The sequence below is a fragment of the Thermobia domestica genome, chromosome 1 (genome assembly GCF_964235325.1).
Source record: "Thermobia domestica chromosome 1, izTheDome1.hap1.1, whole genome shotgun sequence".
Classification (NCBI taxonomy): Eukaryota; Metazoa; Arthropoda; class Insecta; order Zygentoma; family Lepismatidae; genus Thermobia; species Thermobia domestica.
In genome coordinates this window covers 301,790,554-301,817,621 of record NC_137454.1, presented here as the reverse complement: position 1 = coordinate 301,817,621, position 27,068 = coordinate 301,790,554, and the positions used below count along the sequence as shown (strand labels likewise).

Sequence of the window (27,068 nt, the reverse complement as noted above, 5' to 3'; positions counted from 1 at the left end):
TCTTCTATTTTTCAACGCAAGATAAACGCACAATAATTGAAAATGATAAATGAAATAAAATTTCTAGTTTTATGCCCTTTACACTAAAGCGGACGGGTGGTTAATGATTATTAAATTATTGGTGCATTGATAATATGGGAGGGAACGGTAGAATCTTGAGAAACCCATTGACACGATGTTTTCTACCACAGAGTCACATAGCCTGGAATTGAACAAGGACTCCTCACACTAGAAGTGAACGCTTTACCACTGAGCCAGTGTGCTCTCTAAAATAATAGTTTTCTCAGAATTTTCCTTTTTCTTCCTGCTTTCTTCACTCCATCGTTTCGTTCGTTATTATCATCACCGCCTCCGTTAACCGCGGAACATAAACTTGAGATGTTAAAATAATATACCCCGCTATATTAGCAGCAAGTAACATTGTATTGAGTTGGAGGGAATGAAGTGTCTGCCCCAGGTGCATTTTCCAAAGGTTAAAACAATTGAAACTACAATACCTGGTTAAACAAAATTGTCGCCTTCTGCAACCAGTCACTTTTGCCATCACTCAGTCAACGAAAGACGTCTAGAATCTACGGATTGAGGAAGTCATCAACCTTAAGACCATCAAGAAGGTCTAATTTTCCAAGAAGTGATTGACATGCCGGGATAATTTGTTACCAATGAGAGACATATCGTGGTAATATGGTAGATGAGGAAGGGTTTCATTCCTCAACTCATGGAGCCTGCAGTGTTCTTTGAGCGAACACTGTCGTCCAACATGAGAACATCATTTGACTACTGCTGGACACTTTTGGATAAGTTTGCGATTAATTTCATAGACTTCAGCACAGTTATGATCTTCATTGGTGATTTCGTATCGCTGGAGAAAAGACATGATGGCTCACTTCCACCATAGACCACCATATCAGGAACAACACATTCTAAAATTAGAGAGATGGTTTAGGATATCGTCGTGGGCGTTGGCTACTATTCAACCATTGACTTGATCGTTTGCATTTTTCATCTGAAGTGACAATCTGATGCAGGAAATCTTCCAAGTTACTCCATACACTCAGAGAATTGCACACCTACAGACTGGTGTTACTGTTGGCTGTTGTCAACTCATGTAGCAACCATGAGTTCAACTTTTTCCCCTTATCGATTGGCCGAAGCCCTCAAATAACAATGGTATGGTATTTGACTAACTCGTCTGCAATGGCACTAACACTTTTTAGAGGGTCTGCTTCCACGGTGTTCCTAAGGAGCTCATCCTAACATGATATGCCGTCCTCATAAGCTCATTTTGCAATGATGTGTCACCGGAACGACATATGACAAACCAAAGGCAAATGGTCCGTTTATTCGCCATTCCTTGCCCAAATGCACTGTTATTTTAAAATGTTCCGGTTTGCTGTGCGGAATATTCCAGTTTGAATTCGTAAAAAAACATCACTCACAGTTGTGTGTTCTCCATTGTGCACCTTCATATGACCTTGTTCAACAACGCACTTTCCTCTTTGACTGTTTGAGTACCTCAGCCTGTTTGCGCTGGACATGTACAGAGTTTGTGACATTAGATATGTGAACTTAGTCCACTAGGATACACAGAATTTCATCAAGCAGGTTCAAGCTAGCAAGTTCATATCTGTTAGGTTGTAGTTATGCTTATTTGGTAAATACTATTTTTCAAAATATGTTTTTGAAGGAGGAGGTTATAACCTGGAGACTTCACATTTCCGTACGCCACCTCCTGTATCCATCCCTGTCTTGAGTTCCTGACGTGAGTTTCCCACCAGATAACGAAACAAACACTTCATTTGTAGCAATCTAATACCACATTCATATGGTAACTTCGTAGTAGTGTTCAGAAGAAAAATACAGACATTCATCTGTATTCAATAAGCTCAATTCTACTAACACCTAAATTGAATATGTTCAAATATTTGTTCCGTGATGAATTTCTCGAGCACTCTTGTAATACCCTTCCCCCTCTCCCCCCCAAAAGTAATTGTAGTACATAGTTGAATAAATACATTATCCAAAATGTCAGCGTTAAATGTATAAAAAACATAAGTAGAAACTATTTATATACACTATGAGATCAAAAGTATCCGGACACCCCCGAAACATACGTTTTTCACTGCCAGGTACTCATTATCAGCGACCTCAGTAGTCATCGTCGCTGAAAGCAGACATCGTGAGAAAGCAGAATGGGGCGCTCCGCGGAACTCACGGACTTCGAACGGGGTCAGATGATTAGGTGTCACCTGTGTCATAAGTCTGTACGAGAGATTTCCACACTCCTAAACATCCCTACGTCCACTGTGTCTGATGTGATAGTGAAATGGAAACGTGAAGGGACACGTACAGCACAAAAGCGTACAGGTCGACCTCGTCTCTTGACTGATAGAGACTGCCGACAGTTGAAGAGGGTCGTAAAGTGTAATACGCAGACATCTATCCAGACCATCACACAGGAATTCCAAACTGCATCGGGATCCACTCCAAGTACTTTGACAGTTAGGCGTGAGGTGAGAAAACTTGGATTTCATGATCGAGCGGCTGCTCATAAGCCACATATCACGCAGGTAAATACCAAACGACGCCTCGCTTGGTGTAAGGAGCGTAAACATTGGACGATTGAACAGTGGAAAAACGTTGTGTGAAGTGACGAATCACGGTACACAATGTGGCGATCCGATGGCAGGACGTGGGTATGGCGAATGTCCGGTGAACGTCATCTGTCAGCGTAGTGCCAACAGTAAAATTCGGAGATGAGAATGTTATGGTGTGGTGTGTTTTTGATGGACGGCGCCACGAACTTGTAAGTCATTTTCAGCCAGGTGTCCGGATACTTTTGATCACATAGTATAGATACCTTTATGAGGGGCATGCCGAAAGTTTTTTTTGAAATAGCATTGCTGAAACGCGTCACTTTAAAAGCTTATACTGTATAGTGGTGAAAGGTGTAACTGCAAGGCTGCAGGTTTATTTGTTTAAAAATTAGAGGGCTATAAGTGTAAGTTAGTTTGAGCCTGCCAGTCAGCAACAATGGAACTCGAGCGACGTGATTTTCGTGCAATAATTTTGTACTATTTTAGGTACTATTTTAACGCAAGAGCGTTATTGTTTAGATAAGTGTTTTGGGGACTCTGTTCCTTCACACGCAACCTTTTTAAATTTGTTTGCGAAATTTAAACGCGGCCGACAAAGCCTGACAGACGAGTTTCGATCTGGTCGCCCTAGCAACGCAGTTACGAATGAAAATGTTGCAGCTTGTGAAAGAGTATCGCCATATCACATACAAGGAAATTCAGTCAACCTCTGAAGATTGGATCATCTCAAGGCCAGTCCATAATAAAAAATCATATCGGCCTTTGCAAGCGTTGCAGTCGCTGGGTACCTAAGCAAAAAGATGACCACGTGGAGTGCTGCTGCTATATCCTTAAAGGATTTTCGCACATTCGAGTTTATAATATCGTTACGAGTGACGAAATATGGATTTACAACTATGGCCCGAAAGAAAACAGCAGTTGACAGTATGAGTTTTCCAAATGGAACTCCATCTTCGAAAGTTAAACGAGCACGGAGCGTGGTCAAGTTATGGTGGCATATTTTTTTTTATAAGACTGGCCATATAGCAACTATAAAGTTAGATGATCGACATAATATGACAGTATAGTGGTACGTTACTTATTGGTTTTCGAATATCTCTCCATTGTCTCACTTTCTTCTTCTTCACGACAATGCACGGTCATACCAAGCAGCGAGAACTTTAGAGTTTCTGCAGGAAAGTGAAGATCATATTCTACCGCACTCAGCTTATTCGCCAGATTGTGCCCCGTGTCACTTCATCTTCTTCACAAAACTCAAGAAAAATCTTGGATGACGCCGCTTGCAAACAAGTGACGATGCTATCGCAGCGTATAACAATGAAATTTCTGATATTGCAAAAGATATATATATATATATGACTCGTACTTTTTAAGCAAAAGCATATTGCTCCTTGTGGGGATTATTTTGAGAAAATGTAACAGGCTTTATGTAAATAAATTTATTTTTCAGTTGTAAATAGAAAAAAACGTATATTTCAGAAATGTACGTTTATTTTAGAAAAAACTGCCTCTCATTTTTTCTATTTTTTTTTTAAAATAGTCATTTGTAATGCATCTTACGTCTATTTAAGTATGAAATATTTTTATGCAGGTGTAATCACTGTAAAATGCAACATAAATTAAACGCTAGATACTGATACGCTACAAATATTTTAAAATTTACATGAATACTATACCTATTAATAATTCGGGTTTCAGCAGTTTTCATGAATATCAACTAAGAAATAAAAGTAGAAATGAAATTTTGCTTTTTCGTGTCTCTCTCTAATAAGTACGAAAATAATGTCACGAACAGTATAAAATTCAAATAACTTGTCTAAAGATAAAAACTAATACTGATTTGCCTAATAATATTTTTCTAAATATCATATATAAATAATTTGTCGAGTAGATATATATGATATGCAGAGCCGGCTCTACCATATACAACACGTGCATTTGCATGGACCGGCAAGTTTGGAGGGTCCGGCAAAATATATCATAAGTATATTATTTAAATTAAATATTTCTTGTTGGAAACAGACTTCATGATGATGGTAGTTACATTTACTAAGCTGACCTATTTGCATAGGCGCCCACAGAGGGGGTCAATTGCCACCTCTGCATTTTTGAAAAGGTTCACTTAGAGGCTCTTCTAGTGACAAAAGTTTGCTTTTAAAACCAATATTCAAGTACATGATTAGGAGTAAAAGAAATTGGTCGAAGCCATTTCCAAGATTTTAACCTATTCCCCTTACCCTGTGATGTTTTATTTTTCACTAATGATTATATTCAGCCTGATGAATTCAATGGCAAAGTATTTTGAATGATAGTACCCGTCAGTTGATTGAAAAGATAATTCGCTGTTTGTTGTTGCTTTTGCAGACTTGATGCTGATAACAATAATTGTTTGTTGTTGTTGGGTATCATTCTAACAATTATAATGTTCAAAAGCTGACGTCTAATTTAGATATTCAATAATACCATTTTCAAATATAAGAAGGCTTCGTTCTTCAAAAAAAATTTGTTATTTTTAGCTTTACAAATAATAACAATAAGAAAGTACTGGACATAACTAGGCCTTGCAGCCTTGTATTTGAAGCTTCATTATTATCTGCACCACATTTTAAAACACGAACACGACCAGCTACCCCATGCCATAAGCGTCGATGGACCAACGATGGGCAACTAGCGACATCTCGCCCAAAATTGGCGGTTCCACAGCGACGATTTGCGGTGGGCCCCTCTTCCGTTTTGAAAATTATACCACCAGCGGCTCATCAATAGCAGAGATGCGACAAAACGCCAATGAACCACAAAATTACTCCCTCAAAATATGTTAAATCGCCTATATGTGTGATTTGTTTACGTTAAGGTGAGTCTAAAAAACACTTTTAAAAAGTACCAAAAAAAGTAACCCGGAGAAGGCTCTACCCACCAACCTTAAGATTACTAGGGGTTGTTCTTCTGACTCGGCCACGGATGCGATGAAGGAAACATTGCTTGTAGAGGGATAAATGATTCAGGTCCTTTTAATTTGGTCACTCAGAGTGCACCTTTAGCCGTGTATATTCAACGATAATTGTTTGGGATAAGATAAAATGCGTTCGGGATGTAATTTTATGACAAAATGACGCATGTATATTTACTTTATTTCATAGTTCTTCCATATTCATTTTCTAATGATAGGCGACAGTTGCCATCTAAATTCATACAATTATCACACTTATCTCAAGATTTTTCACTTCGTGATGTTGAGACAGAGGTTATTCGTGACCCCCGGAGCTCACTTTATGAACAATTCGTCAGGAAAAAATAATATATAATAATAACCGCATGCACATGACTGGCGATAGTTCGTGTTGGTCCCTTCACGATTCTCCACGACGAATCAAAGGAGCGCGCACCGAAACGAAGTCCTCGCTGCTACGCGGTGGTAACTTAAACACCTCGACTCGAGATATCTGTTTCGACTCGACTAAACCCTGCGTTAGTGGGACACTAGCAGCAATCCTTCGACTCGTTGCTATATTGACAATCGACGTTTACCCACAAGTGGGCCACTAGGTGTTGGCGACTTTTACGGTATGAGGTAGGTGCACGTCTCATATAGCCTCGCTGCTCAAACGGACGTTAAACTCAAATTCAACTCAACAAAAAATACACTGCTTCGCATCATATATGTATATATGCTTACCATGCGCTTTATAATAATTGCTGAAGCTTGTTTATTATATGGAGCGCTTAGAGCATAGGGCAATCAACCCATAAAGTTGTGAGAAAAATAGACATAAAATTTGTAATGTAAGCTTCTGTGTGTTGGTGTACTTACCTTGATTTGGGACTTTCACATTTTATCCGTTTTTCCACTGAAAAGTATCGATAATTCAACAAGGAAACAATTAGACCATGATAATTTAATTGGAATTCACCGTAATTTTGCCCATGAAAAACACTTTACCATTTTATATCGTAAAGGTCAAATTCATTGTTATTGTAACAGAGAGGTGCTTGAGCGATTGACCATAGAAATTCAAACTCCAATTAGTTAGAATTTGACAACCTGGTTTTATTACAAGTATAAACTCTTTAGTAGGTAGAGAAGAGGCAGTGGATCATGTGTCAGAGTTGATGACGATGTGTTCAGGTGGGTTAGTGGTTCATGGTGGATAGTGGGTAGGAGTGGGCCACGATGGGTGGTGGATCATGGGTCAGAGTGGGTCACGGTGGGTGGTGGGTCAAGTTTTCATTGGCCCACGCCATCTCTGATCAAATCTGTAGAACCAAACCAAACAAAGAGGAATATTAATACACAAAACGCTCAAGATCTTAGCTATTCATGACATAACTATTGCATGATCCGAATAACTCTAGTATATCTACAAATCATCATTTGTCATATTTTACCGAAATATGTCATGACTTTTCCGACAACCTGATACTTTAAATGTTAATACGCAAATTTCATTGATCTCATCACTTATTCTCTTACTCTGTTATGATCATCAAAATCTTTAGGGTACTTCCCGTAGATATAGAAAGGTGAAATGAAGTATCCAGGCTTGGTGTAGTGCGCAAGTAAACAACAGGATAATATTTTCCTCCCCCAAACCTCTAAAGTGGAGTGTGTTGATTATTCAAAAAAAAAAAAAAAAAAAACTTGAAATCCAATCAGAAAATTCATAAAATATAAATTATGTAACAAAGTCTCGACTTTGCAATAATAATAATAATAATAATAATAATAATAATAATAATAATAATAATAATAATAATAATAATAATAATAAAGGAATAACAGAATTACAGAACCAATTATGTAAACAATACCTTCCAATTAAGAAAAACGTGATTGCCACGACGCAGGGCCTTAACTTGTGGGGGCCACTGCCCCCCAGGGAAGCTCCCCGCCGTTCGAGGGGGGCCCATTTTAAGACAAAATTGTCTTACTCCATATACGATATGAACATGAAATTATGAGTGAAGCATCAAACAGGTTCACTACATTACATAAACAGAACAGCACACAAAAGGTAAATAAAACAAAAATTAGTCGTGGGCCCATTTCAGTAAAAATGTCTACTATTAGGAGCCCTAGAAATGATATATATTCGTATATTATTGTCAGATTTGTGAATATTGTCCCCTTAATTAATTTGTCGTGTATGGAACCGGCCCAGAGGTGTAACTAACGACCCCGCACACCTTGCTATGCGGGAGGGTCAACAGGCTCCGGGGACCCATAAAGAGTAATAGACGCGTGGAAAGAGGGGGCCCAAGAATTAGGAAAACGACTTTTTCTAGGGGGCCCAAATACGCGTATTAATGCTTGCCCCTCCTCAGAAAAAATCTAAGTTACGGCGCTGCCACGACGGGATTCGAACCCGTGTCTCTGCTATGCGAGTTTCATAATTTGCCAATCTACTACAAATTCCTCATACAAAGATAAAACAATAAACTAGTAGTTACGGAAGATAAAAATAGATTTTTTTTTTCTACACGTGTTGATGTAATTCAAAGAATGCGAAAATAATGTCTGCCGCAGGCACGTAGCCAAGGGGTGGGTCTGGGAGTTCGGACCTCCCTTCAAGACCAGAAATGAAATAAAAAATTAAGGAAAGATGAAACAAAAAGAAACGAGAAAAAGAAGAATCAGCGTTAAAAATGTAAAGCTACAGCAAGCGTTTGGTTACTCTTTCTTATGAGGAGCTTTGTGTGGGGGAAACAGGGGGAGTCTAGTTAAAAATGGATATTATTGTAACGGATCATTCTGAATTCCATCTAGCTCCATGCTAATCCCATGGACTACAAATGACGATCAGATATACTATCAGGTAAAACTTAAGACATACCAATAATCCCCAATAATATGAGCCTGGCAACATAGACTCCAGTGACACTTGTTAAAGAAATTTCCAATTTCGCGGCAACATTAATCCATTTCGCGGTAGGATGTTTGCACTGCCGAAAGAGATCTCGTTGCTATACTTAACATTAAACGAAGACAAGAAAAAGAAGAAAAGAAAAGAAAAGAAAAGAAATGAAATCTTTGAGTTTTACGTCCCACGGTTATGCCGGTTAGGCTAAAGGAGACGGTGATTATGAGAAATGAATTAAATGGTGGAATGAAGATGGGAGGAAACGGGAGAACCCCGAGAAAACCCACGCACAAGAAGAAAAGAGAAGAACGGAGTTCGAAAGACCTCGGAAGACTATATCTTTTTCGATTTTTTATATCCTTTTACTCGAGATTTCTTCATATTTGTTACTAAAGTACTTACTAACATATCCTCATTTTATTGCCCTAAAAAACCAATATGGGTACACTGTCAGTAAAATAATTTAGATTGATCAAGCCTCTTCTGGGTAACCACAATATTTCATGTCACGCCACCCCCATTACAAAATCCTCGCTAAACGAACCAAAATATTTTACCAGTAAAATAGTTTAGAATGACCCAGCCCCTGGTGTGATAACCTCAATATTTCATCATGGATCCCCGCTATTACGAAATCCTGGCTACGTGCCTGTCTGTCGGCTTGCATTTTCGCGGATTCCAAGAATTTCAGATATCCTCTGATCTTATTGGCCCATACAGATAGGACATCAAGAGTCATGACCTAAATATAACGGAAATTAAGGCCAACTGCTGTCAGCCCTCGTGGCCGAGCGTACTAGGACAATACTCTAGTAATGAAAATAGTTTTTGGCGTGGCCCCGTGGGTTCCAACACTGCCCAAGGATTTTTTAAATTTTCATAACGCTTCTTTCATTAAAATAAGCTTGCAGTTTTACTATACGGATCCATAGTAAAAGTAATAATAATAATAATAATAATAATAATAATAATAATAATAATAATAATAGGAGGAGGAGGAAAGGGTTAGAAGCCCCACAGGAGTTGATTAGGTTCTGTTCTCTTGCTCAAATTTTTCTATACATTTTACATGACCAAGCTGGTTAGGGTAGCGCGCGAATGCTGAAACTCTTGGGATCGGCGTAAATGCTGCCGGCTCTTCTTCTCTGGAAATTAGAAGTTATGTGAGGAAGAATAGTAGTAATGTAAATCGGGAGCAGTTAAAAACGATGAGGTAGTCTCAACTTGAAGAACGTTTCGTAATATTTTCCTCATTGGCGAAGGTCTATATAACTTGTTTTTGAGTTAAAGAAGGAAATCTCGAGTAATTCATTGTGACACTCATAAGGAACATCTTATACGAGCGTTAGCATTTTGTATAGTCTTACATGCAACGATTTTAACTAGCTAAAAGTTTAGATAAAAGATGAAGTGGCGTGGTAGGTAAGTGGTTAGCGTATTGAACTTCTGTTCTCCCGACCCGGGTTCGAATCCCGGCCAGGTTGAAATTTTTTCAAATGTTTCAATTTTAGTTTCAATACATACTCAGTGTGACAAAAAAGATCTTCTCTCCTCCAGAAAGAAAATGATGTTGGAATGAGGAGAAGGTCTCTCAATAGAGGCAATCATTTACAAACTTATTTCCAGCAGTTGTTCTATATTTGATATTTTCAGCTACTTTCAAGCATTTCCTGATAAATACATGGTCAGTATTTTTGTTTCTCTAAACATACATTATATAAAGAAATAATACATTACATACACAGCAGTACTGAGATTAATATATGGTCTTCTTTGGAAAACACGATCCGAACCATAGAGATTCATCTTAGAATTCAGAACTGTTTCGTTAGTCACCTACTTTACAATTTGATCTGCATAAACACCTGGATCAGGTCTACTAACTGCTGTCAGTGCCGAGAAAAGTTACGTGTATGTTGGGTTGCATCTGTCTAGGCGTTTTCACAACTGCAAATGACCTGGACTCCAAGTAATGGAATTATAACCGCTACCAGGTTATAGAAGGATTTTTTGTGGACGCTCTGTATATTTCGTAAAGACAGTGGTCATTATTTTCGATTTGTACTTTATTCTGCGACGCATATAAGTTCTTTCTTTGGTGAGAATTGCTTCTTTCCCACACAATTGGACAAAGAAGTCTTTCATCATTTTTTCATATATATATTTAAAACATTGCTTTTGGTGAGAACGTTTCAGTTAGTGACGAACCATTTCAGTGTTTCTCCCTGACTCATTATATGCACAGGGAGGGGGCTTAGTGTTGTTATGTATACAAGGTGGTAAGAAACTATTTGAACGGACTTCGGGAGCTAATTCCCGACACCGCAACCAGCAAGAAAGTCCTGTGGAACTTCGGTCAGTGATGGATAGTTTCGGCGATATAAGGTGCCGAAAGAGTGGGAAAATTAACTTCAGAGGGCTGTAATTCAAAAACAACGCAACGTAGAGAGTGTGGTTTTGAACATGACACTCGAAATCATACCAGCTCGATTGAAAAATATGTTTCAAACGTCCACAAGTTGTCTGCGAGGGATTCCCTTTAACCTGGCAATTATTCCTTTGGGGAATGTTCAAAAAGTTAAGGCACATTATCACGCTACAAGAACTTGTAGCTGTAATAAAAAAAAAAAAAAAAACTTGCAGCCCGATCTTTCTATTTACTGTTTAGATGTTACAACTTACTGAAAGCAAGAAAGGTATCTCCACCCGTGCAGGCACTGTACTGTAGTAGACAAACAGTGTATTTTGGCGCACTTCCCCTCCCTGTCCAAACGAATCCGTTGTTTCGGAAGCGGCGAAACTGTTTTTTTCCTTTATGTCAACGGGAGGGCGATAGCAGGTAGCAAGCAAGACGTTCCAGAAAGTTGCACATGGTTTAACTCCTTGCAAGATGGAAAAATGTTGTGTGACCCTTTCAAGACTATGTTTACATTGTGAAATATGGTAGGGTTTCAAGATTTTTTTTATGACAGCTACAAGTTCTTGTAGAGTGACAAAGCCCTGTTAAAAAACAAAAAAAACAAACAAACACGAATACAAAGGTTTATTGATAATAAATTGCAAACAGTGCACCATTTATAAGATGATAAATATCTTTCACTATCTGTGAATCCGACGTTATGCGGCGTAGCTCTCTTTAAACAACCTTATTCATAGATAGTTAGTATATACAGGAGGTCCCTGGGGAAAATCGTGTCTCTTTAGAAGGCAATAGGAAGATCATTGTAAGCAAAAGTTCCTGTGACCATCTGTCCTTTTCAGCAGTGTGAGAGCTAAGGTTGTTAACCATTTTTGACCTTATGTTGAATGAAAGTATTTATTACTCATTCTGTAGCTGTTCTACAGAAATGAGGCATAGCCCATTTAAATGGTGATGGAATGACCTTTCCAACGGTCTATAGCGTGAACAGTAGTAATTTTGGAAGGAAAGTTATCGAGGGAAATCCTTATTGACAATGTTGCCATCCAATTCCCTTAAATAATCTTCAAAAAGAAATTTTTGAGAGATGCTATCCAATTTCCCTCAATAACTTTCCTTCCAAAGACCATTATCGCATGCTGCATACCGTTACAAAGATCTTCCATCACCATTCAAATGCACTCTGTCTCATCCCTGTAAAATAGCTCAAAATCATTCAACAGATCAGAAATTGTTATAAAGTTCCTACCTCTCAAACGGTTGAGAATAGGACACATGGTCATAGGAATTTTCTTGCGTAGAATCACCTCTCAAAGAGCGATTTCCTCCTAGGACACCCTCTAGATGCATAGGTGACGAAATTACGCTATCACTTGCAGCACTGTCGCGATAATGTAAGAATTACGTGATTCCACCCAAATCCACGGTGACACAGCTTAACCGATTTTATATAAGATAGTTCATAGTAGTGATTTTTCGTTTCAGAAAAGGACCGTCCGCTTAACACCAGAACAAGCAAGTGAGTTTTATGCCGAACATTATGGTCAGCCGTTTTATCCTAAATTGGTGGCCTACATGTCCAGTGGCCCCATCGTCGCCTTGTGCCTTCAGAGACATGAGGCTGTTGAAGAATGGCGAAAATTAATTGGTCCTACGAAAGTGTCGGAGGCCTTGGAAGTAGCACCGGACAGTATTCGTGCCTTGTTTGGAGACAGAATGGATGACACCAAGAACGCTGTACATGGCAGTGACTCGGTGGAATCTGCCGAAAGAGAAATTCATTTCTTTTTTCCTGAATGTAAGTAACAGCTTTAATTATATTTTACGAATTACACCTTTCTTATAAGGATGTGAAGGTTGAATAGAACTATATAATTTTACAAAAAATCCCTGCACGCAGGATTGATGGGGACACGAACTCGATCCCAAGCACTCATAGGAGATTGAACTTTGAATTCACGGTTATTATTATTATTATTATTATTATTATTATTATTATTATTATTATTATTATTATTATTATTATTATTATTATTATTATTATAAGTTTTAAGACTTAAGGTTGTCAATGAGTATTCTCAGGTTTGGAAGATTGAATGCAGGTTGAACTGAAAGCAGAAATAACTTATTTTTAAGCGCAAGTTATCTGAGTTCAAAATACAACTTTTGTTTTTTGATGAACGCGTAACGTACAGATTTAATTAAACGTGACTAAACAAAACAATAAGAAAAATCAAGATACACAAAAAAATATTTTTCAAACGGACGAGAGACAAAATAAATCACATAACAAATATGAAGCCAAAAAGAACAAAAATGTCTGGTTCAATTTGACACGAGAACTAATTTAGCTAATATATAAGACTAGTCGAAAACAAGAATGTTTTTCGACAAGTATTTAATTGTAAGTATTAAGAGTTTGGCGTATTTTATTTACAGTTGTGTATATTGTCGAAAGTATTTGTAGTATTAATATGCATTATACAATATCATTTTGTTAACTCCGAACCTAAATTTGATGATCAATAACTCGGGAGTCAAAGGTTCTCATACCAAAATAATATATATGGTTACTAAGCTCGTCAAAGTCTACCACTATGCCAAGTTTGATAAAAATCAATGAATTTCATATTTCAAATTTTTAGTGAAATTTCTTGATTTCACTTAATCCAAACCCAATTTTGATGGCGAATAATTCGAGAACCAAAGGTCTGTACATCACAATATTTCCTGCTGAGATCGCACGCGTACCAGGCTCGTGACAGTCTGTGGCCATATAAACTTTGGTCAGTATCGAATGAGTTTAATCTAACGCGTTTTAATGATATTTCTTGATATTTCTAAGTTTAAACCCGAATTTTTTTGGACAATATTTTGAAAACCAAAAGTCCATAGTCCATAAAATTAACCATGTATACTAAATCTGTAATCTGTAATCTGTTAAAATCTGTAATTGTACGAATTTTAGTAACGATCAGATTATTTCTGTTGATAGCATGCGTTATATAATATCCTTTCGTTAAGTCCAAACTAACTTTGATGGCCAATAACTCGGAAATCAAAGACCTTCACACTAAAATATTACATATGGTTACTAAACTTACAAATGTCTTCCTTTTTGCCAAGTTTGATGAAAATTGGATGAGTTCCATTTCACGTATTTTAGTGAAATTTCTTAATTTCACTGAGTCCAAACCTAACTTTGATGACCAATTACTCGAGAACCAAAGGTCTGTACACTATATTTCATATTGAGCTTCTATGCATACCAGCTTGTCAAGATCTGCGATCATAACAACTTTGGTAAAGATTGTTTGAGTTGAATCAAACGCGTGTTAGTGAAATTTCTTGATGTCAATAAGTTAAAACCTAAATTTGATGAACAATAAGTCTGGAACTGAAAGACCGCACACGTACTTAATAAATACATCGAAATCCACAGCAATACTGATTTCGATCGTGATTGGATAAGTTTCATCGATAGTTTGCGTCATACAATATCCTTCCGTTAAGTCTAAACCCAACTTTGATGGCCAATAATTTGGGAACAAAGGCGTGCCCACCATAATATTACATATGGTTACGAAGCTTGCCTAAGTCTGCCGCCATGCCAATTTTGGCCAAGATCGAATGAGTTTCATTGATCGCTTACAATCTAGTACTCTCTTATTTGATTTTAAAAAGAAAACTCAAATGAGGTACGATGATTGATATTTTAAAAGAAAAATCAAATAAAGAAAGGAATCAAATAGGAATGATAAAAAAAATACTGGATCAAAAGATTGTGATCTTGGCCAATAATTAATTTTTGGATCAGGGGCCACAAAATTTTCGAACGGACCCTAAATCGAGTTTTCGTTTTATATATATATATATATATATATATATATATATATATATATATATATATATATATATATATGGAATAAGCACATAATACTGAGTTACGTGATAGTTTGAGTTTGGGTACATTGTATGTAGTTCTCCAGATATAAGACCTACAAGAAAATTTTTGATTGAAATATATTGGATCTTTTGATGCATTTTTGGATTAGAGGCCACTAATATTTTGAACAGTCTCTATGTTTTCGAATGTTTTACGGAATAAGCACATCATATTGAGTTAAGTGATAGTTTGGGTTTGGCTACACTATATGTAGTTCTCCAGATATAAAGCCTACAAGAAAATTTTTGCCTGAAATATATTGGATCTTGTGATCCAAAAACAAAGAAACGAAATAGATTTCGGATTTTTTCTAAAGCTATTTTTTTTTTGAAAAGCGGGAAACAAAAATTATCGAAAAACGAAAAATCATCATCATTATAGGTATTCTGCCATTATTAGCAAGTCACTTGGCGCAAGCTTCTATGCGTCATGTCGTCAGCTAATCTTTTCGTCTTCACGTATGATTTCTCTGTTTTGACCAAAAAATGAAAAATCTTTCGAAAAAACGAAAAATAAAATTTCTGAAATTCGAAAAACAGATTTTTTGAAAAAGGCCATCTGTAGTGTAGATTTGTAAATTAAGTTTATTAATCATTATGGGTTTACATAAATAAGACAGACTAGTGAAATGTTGATGAAATGAAAAAAAAAGATGTTTTAACCGATAGATACGTCTAATATTTTGATAGAATAGTGGATCTTATTATAAGATTGAACCTAGTCCTAATGTGTATTTGATATAACCTATTGTGCCAATATCTGTAAAATAGTACATAGTATAAGTAAATACATTCACTATTTTAATTTCAAAATAGCACATTCCACCAATCTTTCGTACGTGTACCTTCTTTCTTCTCTATGTTTAGACTGAACGTTATACGTAGAAACCAGTGTTGGGCAAATTTCAATTGAATTAACAATTAACAATTAATCTGTAAATTTAATTGTTAATTGCAATTAACAATTGAAATAAGTAATGGTTAATTGTTAATTGCAGTTGGCCATTAAAAAAGGAGAATCAATTGCAATTGATCAATTGATTGAAAGTAATTGCAGTGGAAAGTAATTGCAATTGAATTCTGTAATTCAATTGCAATTGAAATTAATTGGCAATTGATTCAATTGCAATTGATTTCCACAGCAATTACTTTCAATTGATTGATCAATTGCAATTGATTTTCACTGATTAATTTTCAACACTGTAGTTCAGAGAGGGCGTGGGGCAATGAAAACTTTAGCCACGACCAATTGACTCACCACCCGTCGTGACCCACGACCCATCGTGACCCGCTCTGACCCACCACCCACCATAAATCACTCTTACCCACTGTGACCCACAGACCCGCCAAAACCCATTGTCATCAACTCTGACCCATGATTCACGCCCTCTTCTCTACTGACTAAAGAGTTTAAACTTGTAATAAAACAAGCCTATAAAATTATCACTAATCGGAGTTTGAATTTCTACGATCAATCGCTCAAGCATCGCACTAATACAATAACGGCGGATCTGACCTTTCTAATATAAATAAAATAGTTTGTTCGTGTGTCTGTGTGTCTATCTTTGTGCGGCCTGTGGACGAGACGAGTGGACCGAAACTTTTCAAAATTTGGTCACGGGTAGCTTGGTCTAGGCCCCAGACCAAGACGAAGAGTTTTTTTTATTAATTCCTTACTAGGGGGTCTCCAGGAGACGTTTACCGGGACCGGCCTGGGGACCAGACAAGTCGACCGAGAGTTACCAAATTTTGGTCAAAGATACCTTGGTCCAGGTCCCACACCAAGGCAAAGCTTTTTCGAAAAAATTCGAACCAGGGGGTCTCAGGGGGGCGTTTACCGGGACATGTAAAAGTAGTAGAAAATGACCGATATCAGTGTCGATTTCATAGTTTTCGCGGTCGCTGAGATCAATGGTGAAACTCCGATCGCATTAACTTTCAAATTCACCGTATTCTGCTACGGGCCGTGGGTCAGTGGGGGGGGGGGATACCGAAACGTACAAGTAATCCAAAATGACCGATATTAGTGTCAAATCCATAGTTTTCGCGGTTGCTGATATCAATGGTGACACTACCATTAGCGATGACTTTCAAATTCATCCATCGTTGTATGCGGGCCTTGGGTCACCAGAGGAGGGAATTCCGAGACATGTAAAAAAATAATCGAAAATGACCGATATTAATGTCAAATTCATAGTTTTCGGGGTAGCTGAGCTCATTGGTGAAACTCAAGACCGCGTTTACTTTCACATTTAGCCCCCATCAGATAAGAAACGGGGGCATTATGAAGGGGATCACGAGACGTGTAAAAATAATCCACAATGACCGATGTCAAATCCGTAGTTTTCGCGGTGGCTGAGATCAATGGTGATACTTTCATTAGCGATTATTTTCAAATTTAGCCACCATTGTATGCGAGCCGAGAGTCACCGGGGGTGGGGAATTGCGAGACATGTAAAACTAATGGAAAGTGACCGATATTAGTGTCAAATCCATAGTTTTCGCTGTCGCTGAGATGAATGGTGATACTTCCACAGGCGTTGACTTCCAAATACAGCCCCCATCGGCTGCGGACCAGAGGCATTGTTTTTTTCAAAATTGGAACCAGAGGATTATAGGGATTTTTACCGGCATATGTAAAAAGTAGTAGAAAATGGCAAATGTTAGTGTCACATTCATAGTTTTCGTGGTATTAGTTGGGGCTTGGTGGGGGCCAGAGGAGATTGTTTTACAATACGAACCAAGGGGGTCTAAGGGGGGCGTTCACCGGGACATGTAAAAGTAGTAGAATTTGTGTCGAATCCATATTTATCGGGGTTGCTCAGACGTATAGTGACATCCCCGATAGTGTTTACGTTCAAATTCAGCCCCATCGGCCTTCCCAATGAAAACACATGTACGTTGTTGGGTATATATTCACACAAAATATATCCAATGTTAGAAATGTTTCTTAATTGTTCTCCCGTTGCTCAGTTTGTTTACATTGATATTTTATCTGATCCGTGCGAAGAACGGGCATAACAGCTAGTACGAAATGGTAAAGTGTTTGTTATGGACCAAATTACAATGAATTCAATTATATAGATAATTATTATAATTATAACTAATAAATATTTCCTTGTTGAATCATAGAGCTCCTCCGTGGCTAAGCGGTTAGCGTACGCGCCTTTGGCGTGGGAAACCCGGGTTCGATTCCCGGCGGAGCTCATGTGGTTCGGATCCCACGTTTATCAGTAGGTCCATTTCTCATATAGCCTCGCTGCTGACCGGGACGTTAAACCCCAAAAGCAACTCAAAATCAAATCAACTTGTTGAATTATACATATTTTTCAGTGGAAAAATGAATACAATTTAAAAGTCCCAAATCAACGTAAAGTAGACCAACGTAAAGGAAAAATGTATAAAATTTTCCATATAATTAAGCTTACAAACTTAAAATTTCCATGTAATTAAGCTAAATTTCCATTTTTGTGTCGTTTTGTGCGCCTATTTCCTCGTTCTCTGCGTCACCGGAAATGGGTCAATGTTATCCTACAAATATGGCGGAACAAGTTAATGCTGTTCCGTCAGGAACGATTTCGAGGTCGTTTCCTTCACATCGTCTTGTGCGTGTTTTCCACCGTTTTGTAAGCCTATTTCCACGTTTTGTGAATCAATGGTAATGGGTCAAAATGGGCATTCAATGTGGGAAGAAAACTGATCCACTCTCCCACCAGTATCGAATTTCAAGGTCGCTTTTTTCGCATTGTTTAGTGCATATTTATACCGTTTCTGCGCATACTTTCACGTTTTGTAGGCCAACGAAAGTGGGTCAAAGGTGACCTACAAATATGGCAGAGAAAGACATATTCATTCCACTTTCAAGGTCCATTTTGACACTCTTCCACTGATGCACAAAGCGACACAAATCACGTATAAAAAGTGTGAAGGAAACGACCTCATTTGATGGTGACGGAACAGCATTAAGTTATTCCGCTATACTTGTGGGCCATTTTGACCCATTTTTGTTGTCGCACTAAAGTGGAAATAGAAGCACTAAAGTGGAAATAGGAGCACAAAACGGTACAAAGCAGGCACTGTACGGTGCGAAAGAAACGACCCCCCAAATTCGATAGTGGCGGAACAATAGCTCTATTTTCTCACACATTGATGTACCATTTTGACGCATTTCTGGTGATGCTCAAAACGTGGAAGTAGGCGAACAGAACGGTACAAAATACACACTAAACGATGCGAAAGAACCAACCCCGAAATTCGATAGTGGCGGAATAGTGAGCCATTTAACTCCCACTTTAAAGGCCCGTTTAACTCACTTCCGGTGACGCACAAGACGAGGAAGTAGGCACAGAAAACTTTTTAAAAAATAATCACTAAACGATGCGAAAGAAACGACCTAGAAATTCGATAGTGTCGGAACAACGGGTCATTTTGGTCACACTTTGGACGTCCATTTTCACACACTTCTGGTGACGCGCAAAACGTGAAAATAAGAGCACGAAACGGCACGAAACATTCACTACTCGACGCGAAAGGAAGGACCACGAAATTCAGTAGGTATAGTGGCGGAGCAGTGGGTCATTTTCGTCCCACCTTCGAGGCCCATTTTGACCGTCTTCCAGTGACGCACAAAACGTCGAAATAGGCGCACAAAAGGGTACGCGATGTGAAATTAACGACCTCGAAATTCGATAGTAGCAGAACTCTCGGTCATTTTCGTCCCATCTTGGAAGCCCATTTTGACCCACTTCCGGTGACGCACTAAACGTGGAAATAAGGGCACGAAACGGCACGAAACATTCACTAGTTGATGCGAAAGGAAGAACCTCGAAATTCGGTAGTGGCGGAGTAGTGGGTCATTTTCGTCCCACCTTTGAGGCCCATTTTGACCGTCTTCCAGTGACGCACAAAACGTCGAAATAGACGTACAAAAGGGTACGCGATGTGAAATTAACGACCTCGAGATTTAATAGTGGCGGAACTCTTGATCGTTTTCGTCCCACCTTGGGGACTCATTTTAACCCACTTCCCACGACGTACAAAACGGAAGTAGACGCACAAAACGGCACAAAATGATGTGAAGGAAACAATCTCGAAATTCATTGGTGGCGGAAGAGCAATAACTTGTTCCGCCATATTTGTAGGCCCATTTTGACCCACTTCCGGTGATGCACAAAATGTGGGAATAGGCGCATAAAGCGACACAAAACACGCACAAAAGATGCAAAACAAAGTACCTTGAAATTCGTTGGTGGCGGAACAAGTTAATGACGCCGTGAGCACCAATATAAGTATATACTGTAGTTCTTACCAGTTGGCGCGGTGGGTCAGTGGTAGAGCGTTCACCTCCGGTGCTTGAGGTCCCTGGTTCGATCCCAGCTCGCGCAGTTTGTACTTTGTGGTGGACAAACACCGTGCTCGTGGATTTTCTCGGGGTTTTCCCGTTTCCTCCCACTTTCTTCATTTCATTCATTTCCTATCATCACCGTCTCCTTTAGCCTATCCGGCATAATCGTGAGACGTAAAACTAAAGATTTCTTATCATTTTTTGTAGTTCTTACCATCAAGGCTGAGAACTGCACGGTCCAATTTTTTAGCCAAAGTAGAAGCCCAACCGGAATAGTGATGTCAACCGACTCGGCTTGGTTCAACTGAGCGTACAGCTTGAGCTGGCTTGGTTGGGATTACCCATCGACTGGGCTCAATTGAGCCAATGGCTTGAACCGGCTCGGTAAAGACGAGTCATCGGCTCGGCTCGATTGGAGCCAATGGCTCGAACCAGCTCCGTTGAAACGAATCCATAGGCTGGGTTCGAGTCAGCTCAACTGAGCCGATGGCTCGAACGGGCTCGGTTGGGGTAAGCAATCAGCTCAATTCGGCTCGGATCGTGTGAGCCATCGGCTGGAGCTGGCTCGGTTGGATGAGCTGTTGGCTCGGCTCACTTCTCGGTTCGGCTCGATAAGTGAATAAGCTGTGAGCGAGCCGCTTGAACTGTTGACAACCCTAAACCCAGGTCGAGCAGTTTTGAACATGTTTGGCTGGAGTCCCATAACTTCTAACAATTTTTGGCTCGAGCCCGAATACTTGCTCCTCCTGAACTCAAACCAAGAACCTCGTGACCGATGTCCTTGCCTCCTGAAGATTTCTTGACGACCGAGATCGACAGTCAACTAATTTTTAGTATTCCGATACAAACCGCCTATATTCCATGTTTATACAGGTACACGGTGTTATAATGATAATTAATTATAGTAGTAGTAGTAGTATCATTGATTATTATATTGTCTATGTAGGATACTTGAAGATAGTAGTACTTGGAACTACACAAAGAATTTAGCTCGAATTGGCTCGACTCGACTGGAAACTCGATCCGAATTCGAGTCGAGTTGGGGGGAATTTTTCGAGCCGGGATCTCAAGTCGAGCTCAAAGATGTCTGCTTCGAGTCGAGTCGAGTTTTAAAGAAAATTCGCTCGAACTCGCTGGTGCCCATTCCTATTGTATGCATGACGGGCATATAGAGTTCTTTCGAGGGGGATAGAACCATAAACATAATATATTTAAAAAAATACTTAGTTTCCTGGCTTTCTTCCCAGGGGGGGGAAGGGATGGTAGGTATCTAGCATTTCTTATAAGTACCTTATTTGAAATATGTAAAACAGTAACAAGTGGACAACACAATACACACACATCTTCTTATCTTCAGTTTTAATTGCTGATTTCAATTGCAATTAACAATTACAAGTTTCAATTGTCAATTGCAATTAACAATTAAATGTTTCAATTGCACCTTTTGCAATTGACAATTAACAATTAAAAGTTTCAATTGCCTGGTGACCAATTAACAATTAACAATTGACGAAAATTTAATTGCAAATTTTATGATTGAATTCAATTGCAATTGAAATTAATTGTCAATTACAAATTGAAATCAATTGCAATTGATTTTCAGAGCAATTACTTTCAATTGATTGATCAATTGCAATTGATTTCAATTGATTTTGCCCAACACTGGTAGAAACCTCTGCCGAACCTTTCAAATAAGTTTTCTTATGAGTGATACGTCGCGTCACTTGAGAAAGCTGCAATATTTCGTTGACTTTATTTCAATCAACACTGACGAGCATATTAATCCTTTGGAATTTTCTTGAACTGTTATAGGTAACTAGTCAGCTGATTATGCAAAGTACTCTCCCAGTGCAGGTTCTGGCGAAACCGTTGGACAGCCCTTTGTTCAGTTGCTACTACAATCCTTATATGTGATCCTGGAAGTGAGTTTGCCAATTAAGAAGATAGGAATGTCGTTTTGCTGTACTATAATACCTCTTTCTTTTTTCCAGTGATGCTTGAACCTATTCTGACGGGTGAAGCAGTTACTGATTATCTAGCTGAATCAGTGAATCCTACGCTGCTTAAGGGATTAACTCAACTGTGTAAGGTCAAACCTCTTGATCCTCTTGTGTGGCTCGCGGATTGGTTGCTTGTCAATAATCCAAATAAACCCAAGGTGGATGAATAAGTGCCTGGGAAATACTTTAACAAATCCCAATATACTTCTCAGTATTTCAGAAAGTCAGTATTCTCTATATATGTTTCCGCGTGTTCACATGTACACAAATACGTAACTTTTTGTGATAAATTATTATTGCGTCGTTTGCGAATTTTATTGAGTGTAAATTTTCAAACTATTCACGTTTGTTGTAAAAAAAAAAATAATAATAATAATAATAAAATGCATTATGATTGTGCTGTGTTGATTTCTTTTGAACAATGTTTTGTACAAGTATACGGTTAATCTTCAAATATTTATCAAGTTAATAAAGGGTTTCAGCACGGTTATCTCGCCTAGAAGTCCAGCAGTGTCCAGAACAATACTAACGAACCCTGTGAGTAGTTCAACAAGGTCTTTAAGGTGATTCATAAAAATCTATAATCATCTTCAAATTGACTTTACGTGTGCTAGATACATCGTGCTGAATACACTTCAAGTTAAGGTGCGTGTAATATGTTGTCTTCTTCTTCTTTTTTTTTTTTTTTTTTTAAGATAATTGTCACCAAAACGATATAGTCATATGTTGAAGTTGTAAGATGTTTTTTTATGTATTAGCTGTATTAAATAATGTTTATTAGCATGTATTTTGTCACTAATTACATATATGTTCATTGTATTTTTGTGTGTTTTTTCTTAAGCTAATTTCTACATAATTTAAAGATGTTTTATAGCAAAGAGAGACAAAAGTTTACATCTGTTTTTATTTGAAAACGTTTATATTATATACGGTATATAGTCGATGTTGATTCGCTGATATTTGCTATTTGCAGCATTTATTCTACTAACAAGAGAGAAAAACATCTCAAATGATGTTTTCGTAATTCGACGTAAAAATAATAATAATAAAAATATTATTTATTATCTGCACTGTTTTCATGAAGCACTACCTCATACAAGATGGCGCAAAATTTGTTTTGTATATATTTGAAGTAACTAAGAAAATATATTTATTAATTTTGATAATACTCATTATTTAACGAACTAATTGAATAATTATTAACTGATACGATGGGATGCGTAACTAATAACAGTGAATACAAATTATCACACGTTAAAACATCAAAAAGCACAAAATCCGCAAAAGTTTTCAAGACATTACTTGTCTTTTCCTCAGCGTATCTACAGAAAACTTGTTGCTGCATAGAAGATGTATGAAATCCTCTGATCGTCCATCATGTAGAATAAAAGTGATGAAGTAAATTTGTAGTTCGATATAACATTTTCTTACGTTTCTAATTAATGGACAATGAAAAATCTTTGGTATGTAGCTTTTCGTAAGATCAGGTTTAGTATGTTTTAACATGTAAGCATTTTTATGTACTGTTGAACTAATTTAATGTTCAATTGCACAAATCGTGCCAGCAAAATAATATCAAGCTTCTATTTATTAACAAATATATCTCGATTATATTTTGTATGGCATTCATAAGAGTTCGGTCAATATTTTTGTTATTTTCTCTACAAAGTCTGACCATATGTTTGCTTTGTCGTTACACTTCCTTCGTTTCTCTAAATAAAAAAAAGAAATAGTTGAATCAGATCACAGGTCGTCAGGTCACAGTAACGTTACTGATACAGGGTGACGATTAATGAACTATATGAAATAAAATGGAAATTAGTGACAAACTACGTAGTACGCAAACTATATTGCACATGTAAACGGCACTACAGACATTCGGATTTAGGTTATGACATGTTCGATATGTCTGTCATCTCTGGCGATCATGTGGCGCAGACAAGCAACAAAATTCCGCATGACCCGCTGAAGTGTCGGAACATCGATGCTGTCGATGACCTCGTGAATGGCAGTTTTCAGCTTGACTATGGTTTTGGGGTATTGTACCTTGTTCTTAACATAGCCTCACAAAAATGAGTCACATGGGTGCAGATCCGGGGAATACGATGGCCAAGCGAGTCCCCTTCCAGTAGCCTCTGGGTACACCAGAGACAGAATGTGGTCCCCAAAATACTATTCCAGGACGTCAAACACACTCATGGTCCGATAAGGTCGAGCTCCGTCTTGCGTGAACCACATCTTGTCGAAATCAGGGTCATTTTGGATAATGGATATGAAATAATTTTCCAAAACTGTCACGTATTGTGCAGTAGTCACCGTGCCGTCAAGGAATATCGCACCGATTATTCCATGGCTGGACATTGCACACCACACCGTCACCCGTTCAGAGTGGAGAGACTTCTCCATTGCGAAATGCGGATTCTCAGTCTCCCAAATGCGCCAATTTTGCTTACTGACTAGCTCATCCAAATGAAAGTGGGCTTCGTCGCTAAACCAAACTATGTTCACATCAAATTCCTGGTCGTCAATTCTCTGGATAATAGTGTTGGTGCAAAACAACCGCTGTTCCATGGCCACGGGGCTTAATGGCTGATGGTTTTGAATTTTTATGGAAAGAAATGCAGGTCTTCAACAGCAATTTGTCGCAGGGTCTCCCGGTTGATTCCCACATGTTGTGCAGCTCGTCTGATCGATGTCCGTGGGCTGATTTGAAATACAGCGCGTGCCTTCACGATGTTTTCAGGAGTTTTCACACTTGTTTGTCGACCGACTGACATTGCCAATACTGTCATCCCAAACACTACGTGTTCTCTCAAACTTGCGAATCAAATTCTTGATTGTTAGCCCACTTGGACCGGTGGTCTTTACCTTGTACTTGGTCGCACACTTCCTTTGCGCCGCAATCGGACTGTTATTTCTCGCATAATAGGCTTTAACAAGTGCTATACGCTCCTGCGCTGTATCGTGACATTTTCACTTGCAAATGGCCGACATCAACACGTTGGATGCACATGCACATACGAATTCCCATCATGCTCTGTGGTCAGACACGCAGTTTGGACGTCATCACGCAAACCGTTCAGAAATTATGACAGTTTTATTTCATATAGATCATTAATTGTCACCCTGTAGATAAAATGTCTCAGTTATTTAAATTGTTTTGGAACAATATTAGCTATTGGATTGTTTTGCGGCATCCAGACATTATTAGCACGTTCCTGTAATAATAGTAGACTCGAAAATTCCATAATGTCCAGTAGCCCTTCCTTTTTCTAATTATTCTATGACCACCACATAATCATGAAAAACTACTGATATTTTTTCAGCTATATAACTAGACCAAAGTCACGTATCTTACATGAAGATTTTTCACAAATCAGTCCAGGTTTTCCGTCTCAGTATCTACCAAACTTAACATGCTCACTCGCACCTCGAGAAGAACCCAATCTAGAATCATTGACAAGTGTGATGGTAAGCATACTGAATTTTCAGAAAGATTGCATTAAGCTACTGCGAAAAGTATTCTATGCAACGTTTGTACTTATATGAATTTTCATGTTACTGACATCAAAATTATCAAACTGTAATGTCTATTACCATTTAATTGTAGTGTTAAGTTTGCAATATGATGTACAGTCGTCAGCAAATCAAGTTCACATAATAACATCCATAAGTAAGTGTCAAAAATTTTCGCGCTTCTCAAGTGCTAGTTGGTTTTATTTCGTGCCTCACGAAACACTTTCATGAACAACTCTATGTTTGATGTTTACACATTTCTTTATTTGATCTCAGACTAATTATGCTATTTAAACTGTTCAATTATAACTGTTATATTTGTTAACGTTCACCAGCTGGGCCATTCGTGGCAACCAAGCTGACCAAAGCAATCTGTGATACTGTTTATTGAAATAACAAAATGGCATGAATGTGATTTATTAATGTATATATGTATGGAACAGATGTCAATGTCTTTAAGATAAATATTTTAAAGGTTCTTTCTATTTTCATTTGTTTATTGGAAAAGTGAGCAATAAAACAAGTTTCAAGTGTGAATTCGCTTTAGTTTATTTAACATTTTTTGCTATTTGATCTACCACATAGTACTTAAATATATGGGGTATTTCAAAACAACACCGACAACGTTTGGGAGGTAATTCCTGACACCAAGATAAGGAAAAAAGTATAGACCAACACGGGTGCACAAATGCTACCTTTCGGAGTTTCAGACTACTGAAAACATGAAAAAATGAACTTTAAAGATCCATAGTTCCAAAATTGTGGGACCTACCGTGGTCGGGTCAAGACTTCACGTAAGATATTAATCATCTTTTGCCGGGGCTACACGGCAAGCTAAAGAAAGGCTCGAGTTAGTATGAATAGAAGTCATATGTCGGATTGCCACTGGAACTGGAAACGAATAAGGCATGTAATGATACACACGGGACAAACACATAGGAGGATAAAAGAAATAAGTATAAATGCTAGATCAATCACTTGGGAGTAGGACTTCGAGGTGACAAAGAAACAGAAGAACTTTTAAGAGATCGTTCGGTGGTAATCTCCGAGTAGGGCAGGGTAAGGCAGGGTTCCCACCACCCTAGTAAATTCAGGGAATTTTGCTTACTCGTAAAGTCCTTAAAAATCCAGCGAATTTTTTCATGAAAAGCTGAAAAAAAAATTTTAAAAAAACTGGAAAAAATACAGATTTTTACGTGATTTCCTGTCTTTTTTTTGTTCCAGAATACTTTAGAATTGTAGGTCTGCTGGATTTCTCTTTTTACCTTACTCGCCTATATGATTGGGAATTTTTATAAAATAGTTTGTTTTGCGAAACTCCTCTACCTACACACTACATACATGTATATCCATAGCAAATGGGGAATCCCCTGGTCGGGAAAAATATAA

General features: G+C 38.1%; 1 protein-coding gene across 1 annotated transcript in view; it reads left to right on the top strand.

Annotated features, from left to right (window-relative positions):
• Positions 1–22,982, top strand: part of LOC145661699 (nucleoside diphosphate kinase 5) — a 48,862-nt gene extending 25,880 nt beyond the window's left edge. Inside the window, exons 2-3 of the mRNA XM_081727033.1 lie at positions 12,360–12,672; positions 22,155–22,982. Of these exons, the coding sequence (XP_081583159.1) occupies positions 12,360–12,672; positions 22,155–22,333 (492 nt within the window). The 3' untranslated portion in view covers positions 22,334–22,982. The remainder of the gene's footprint in view (positions 1–12,359; positions 12,673–22,154) is intronic.
• Positions 22,983–27,068: the final 4,086 nt, after the last annotated feature.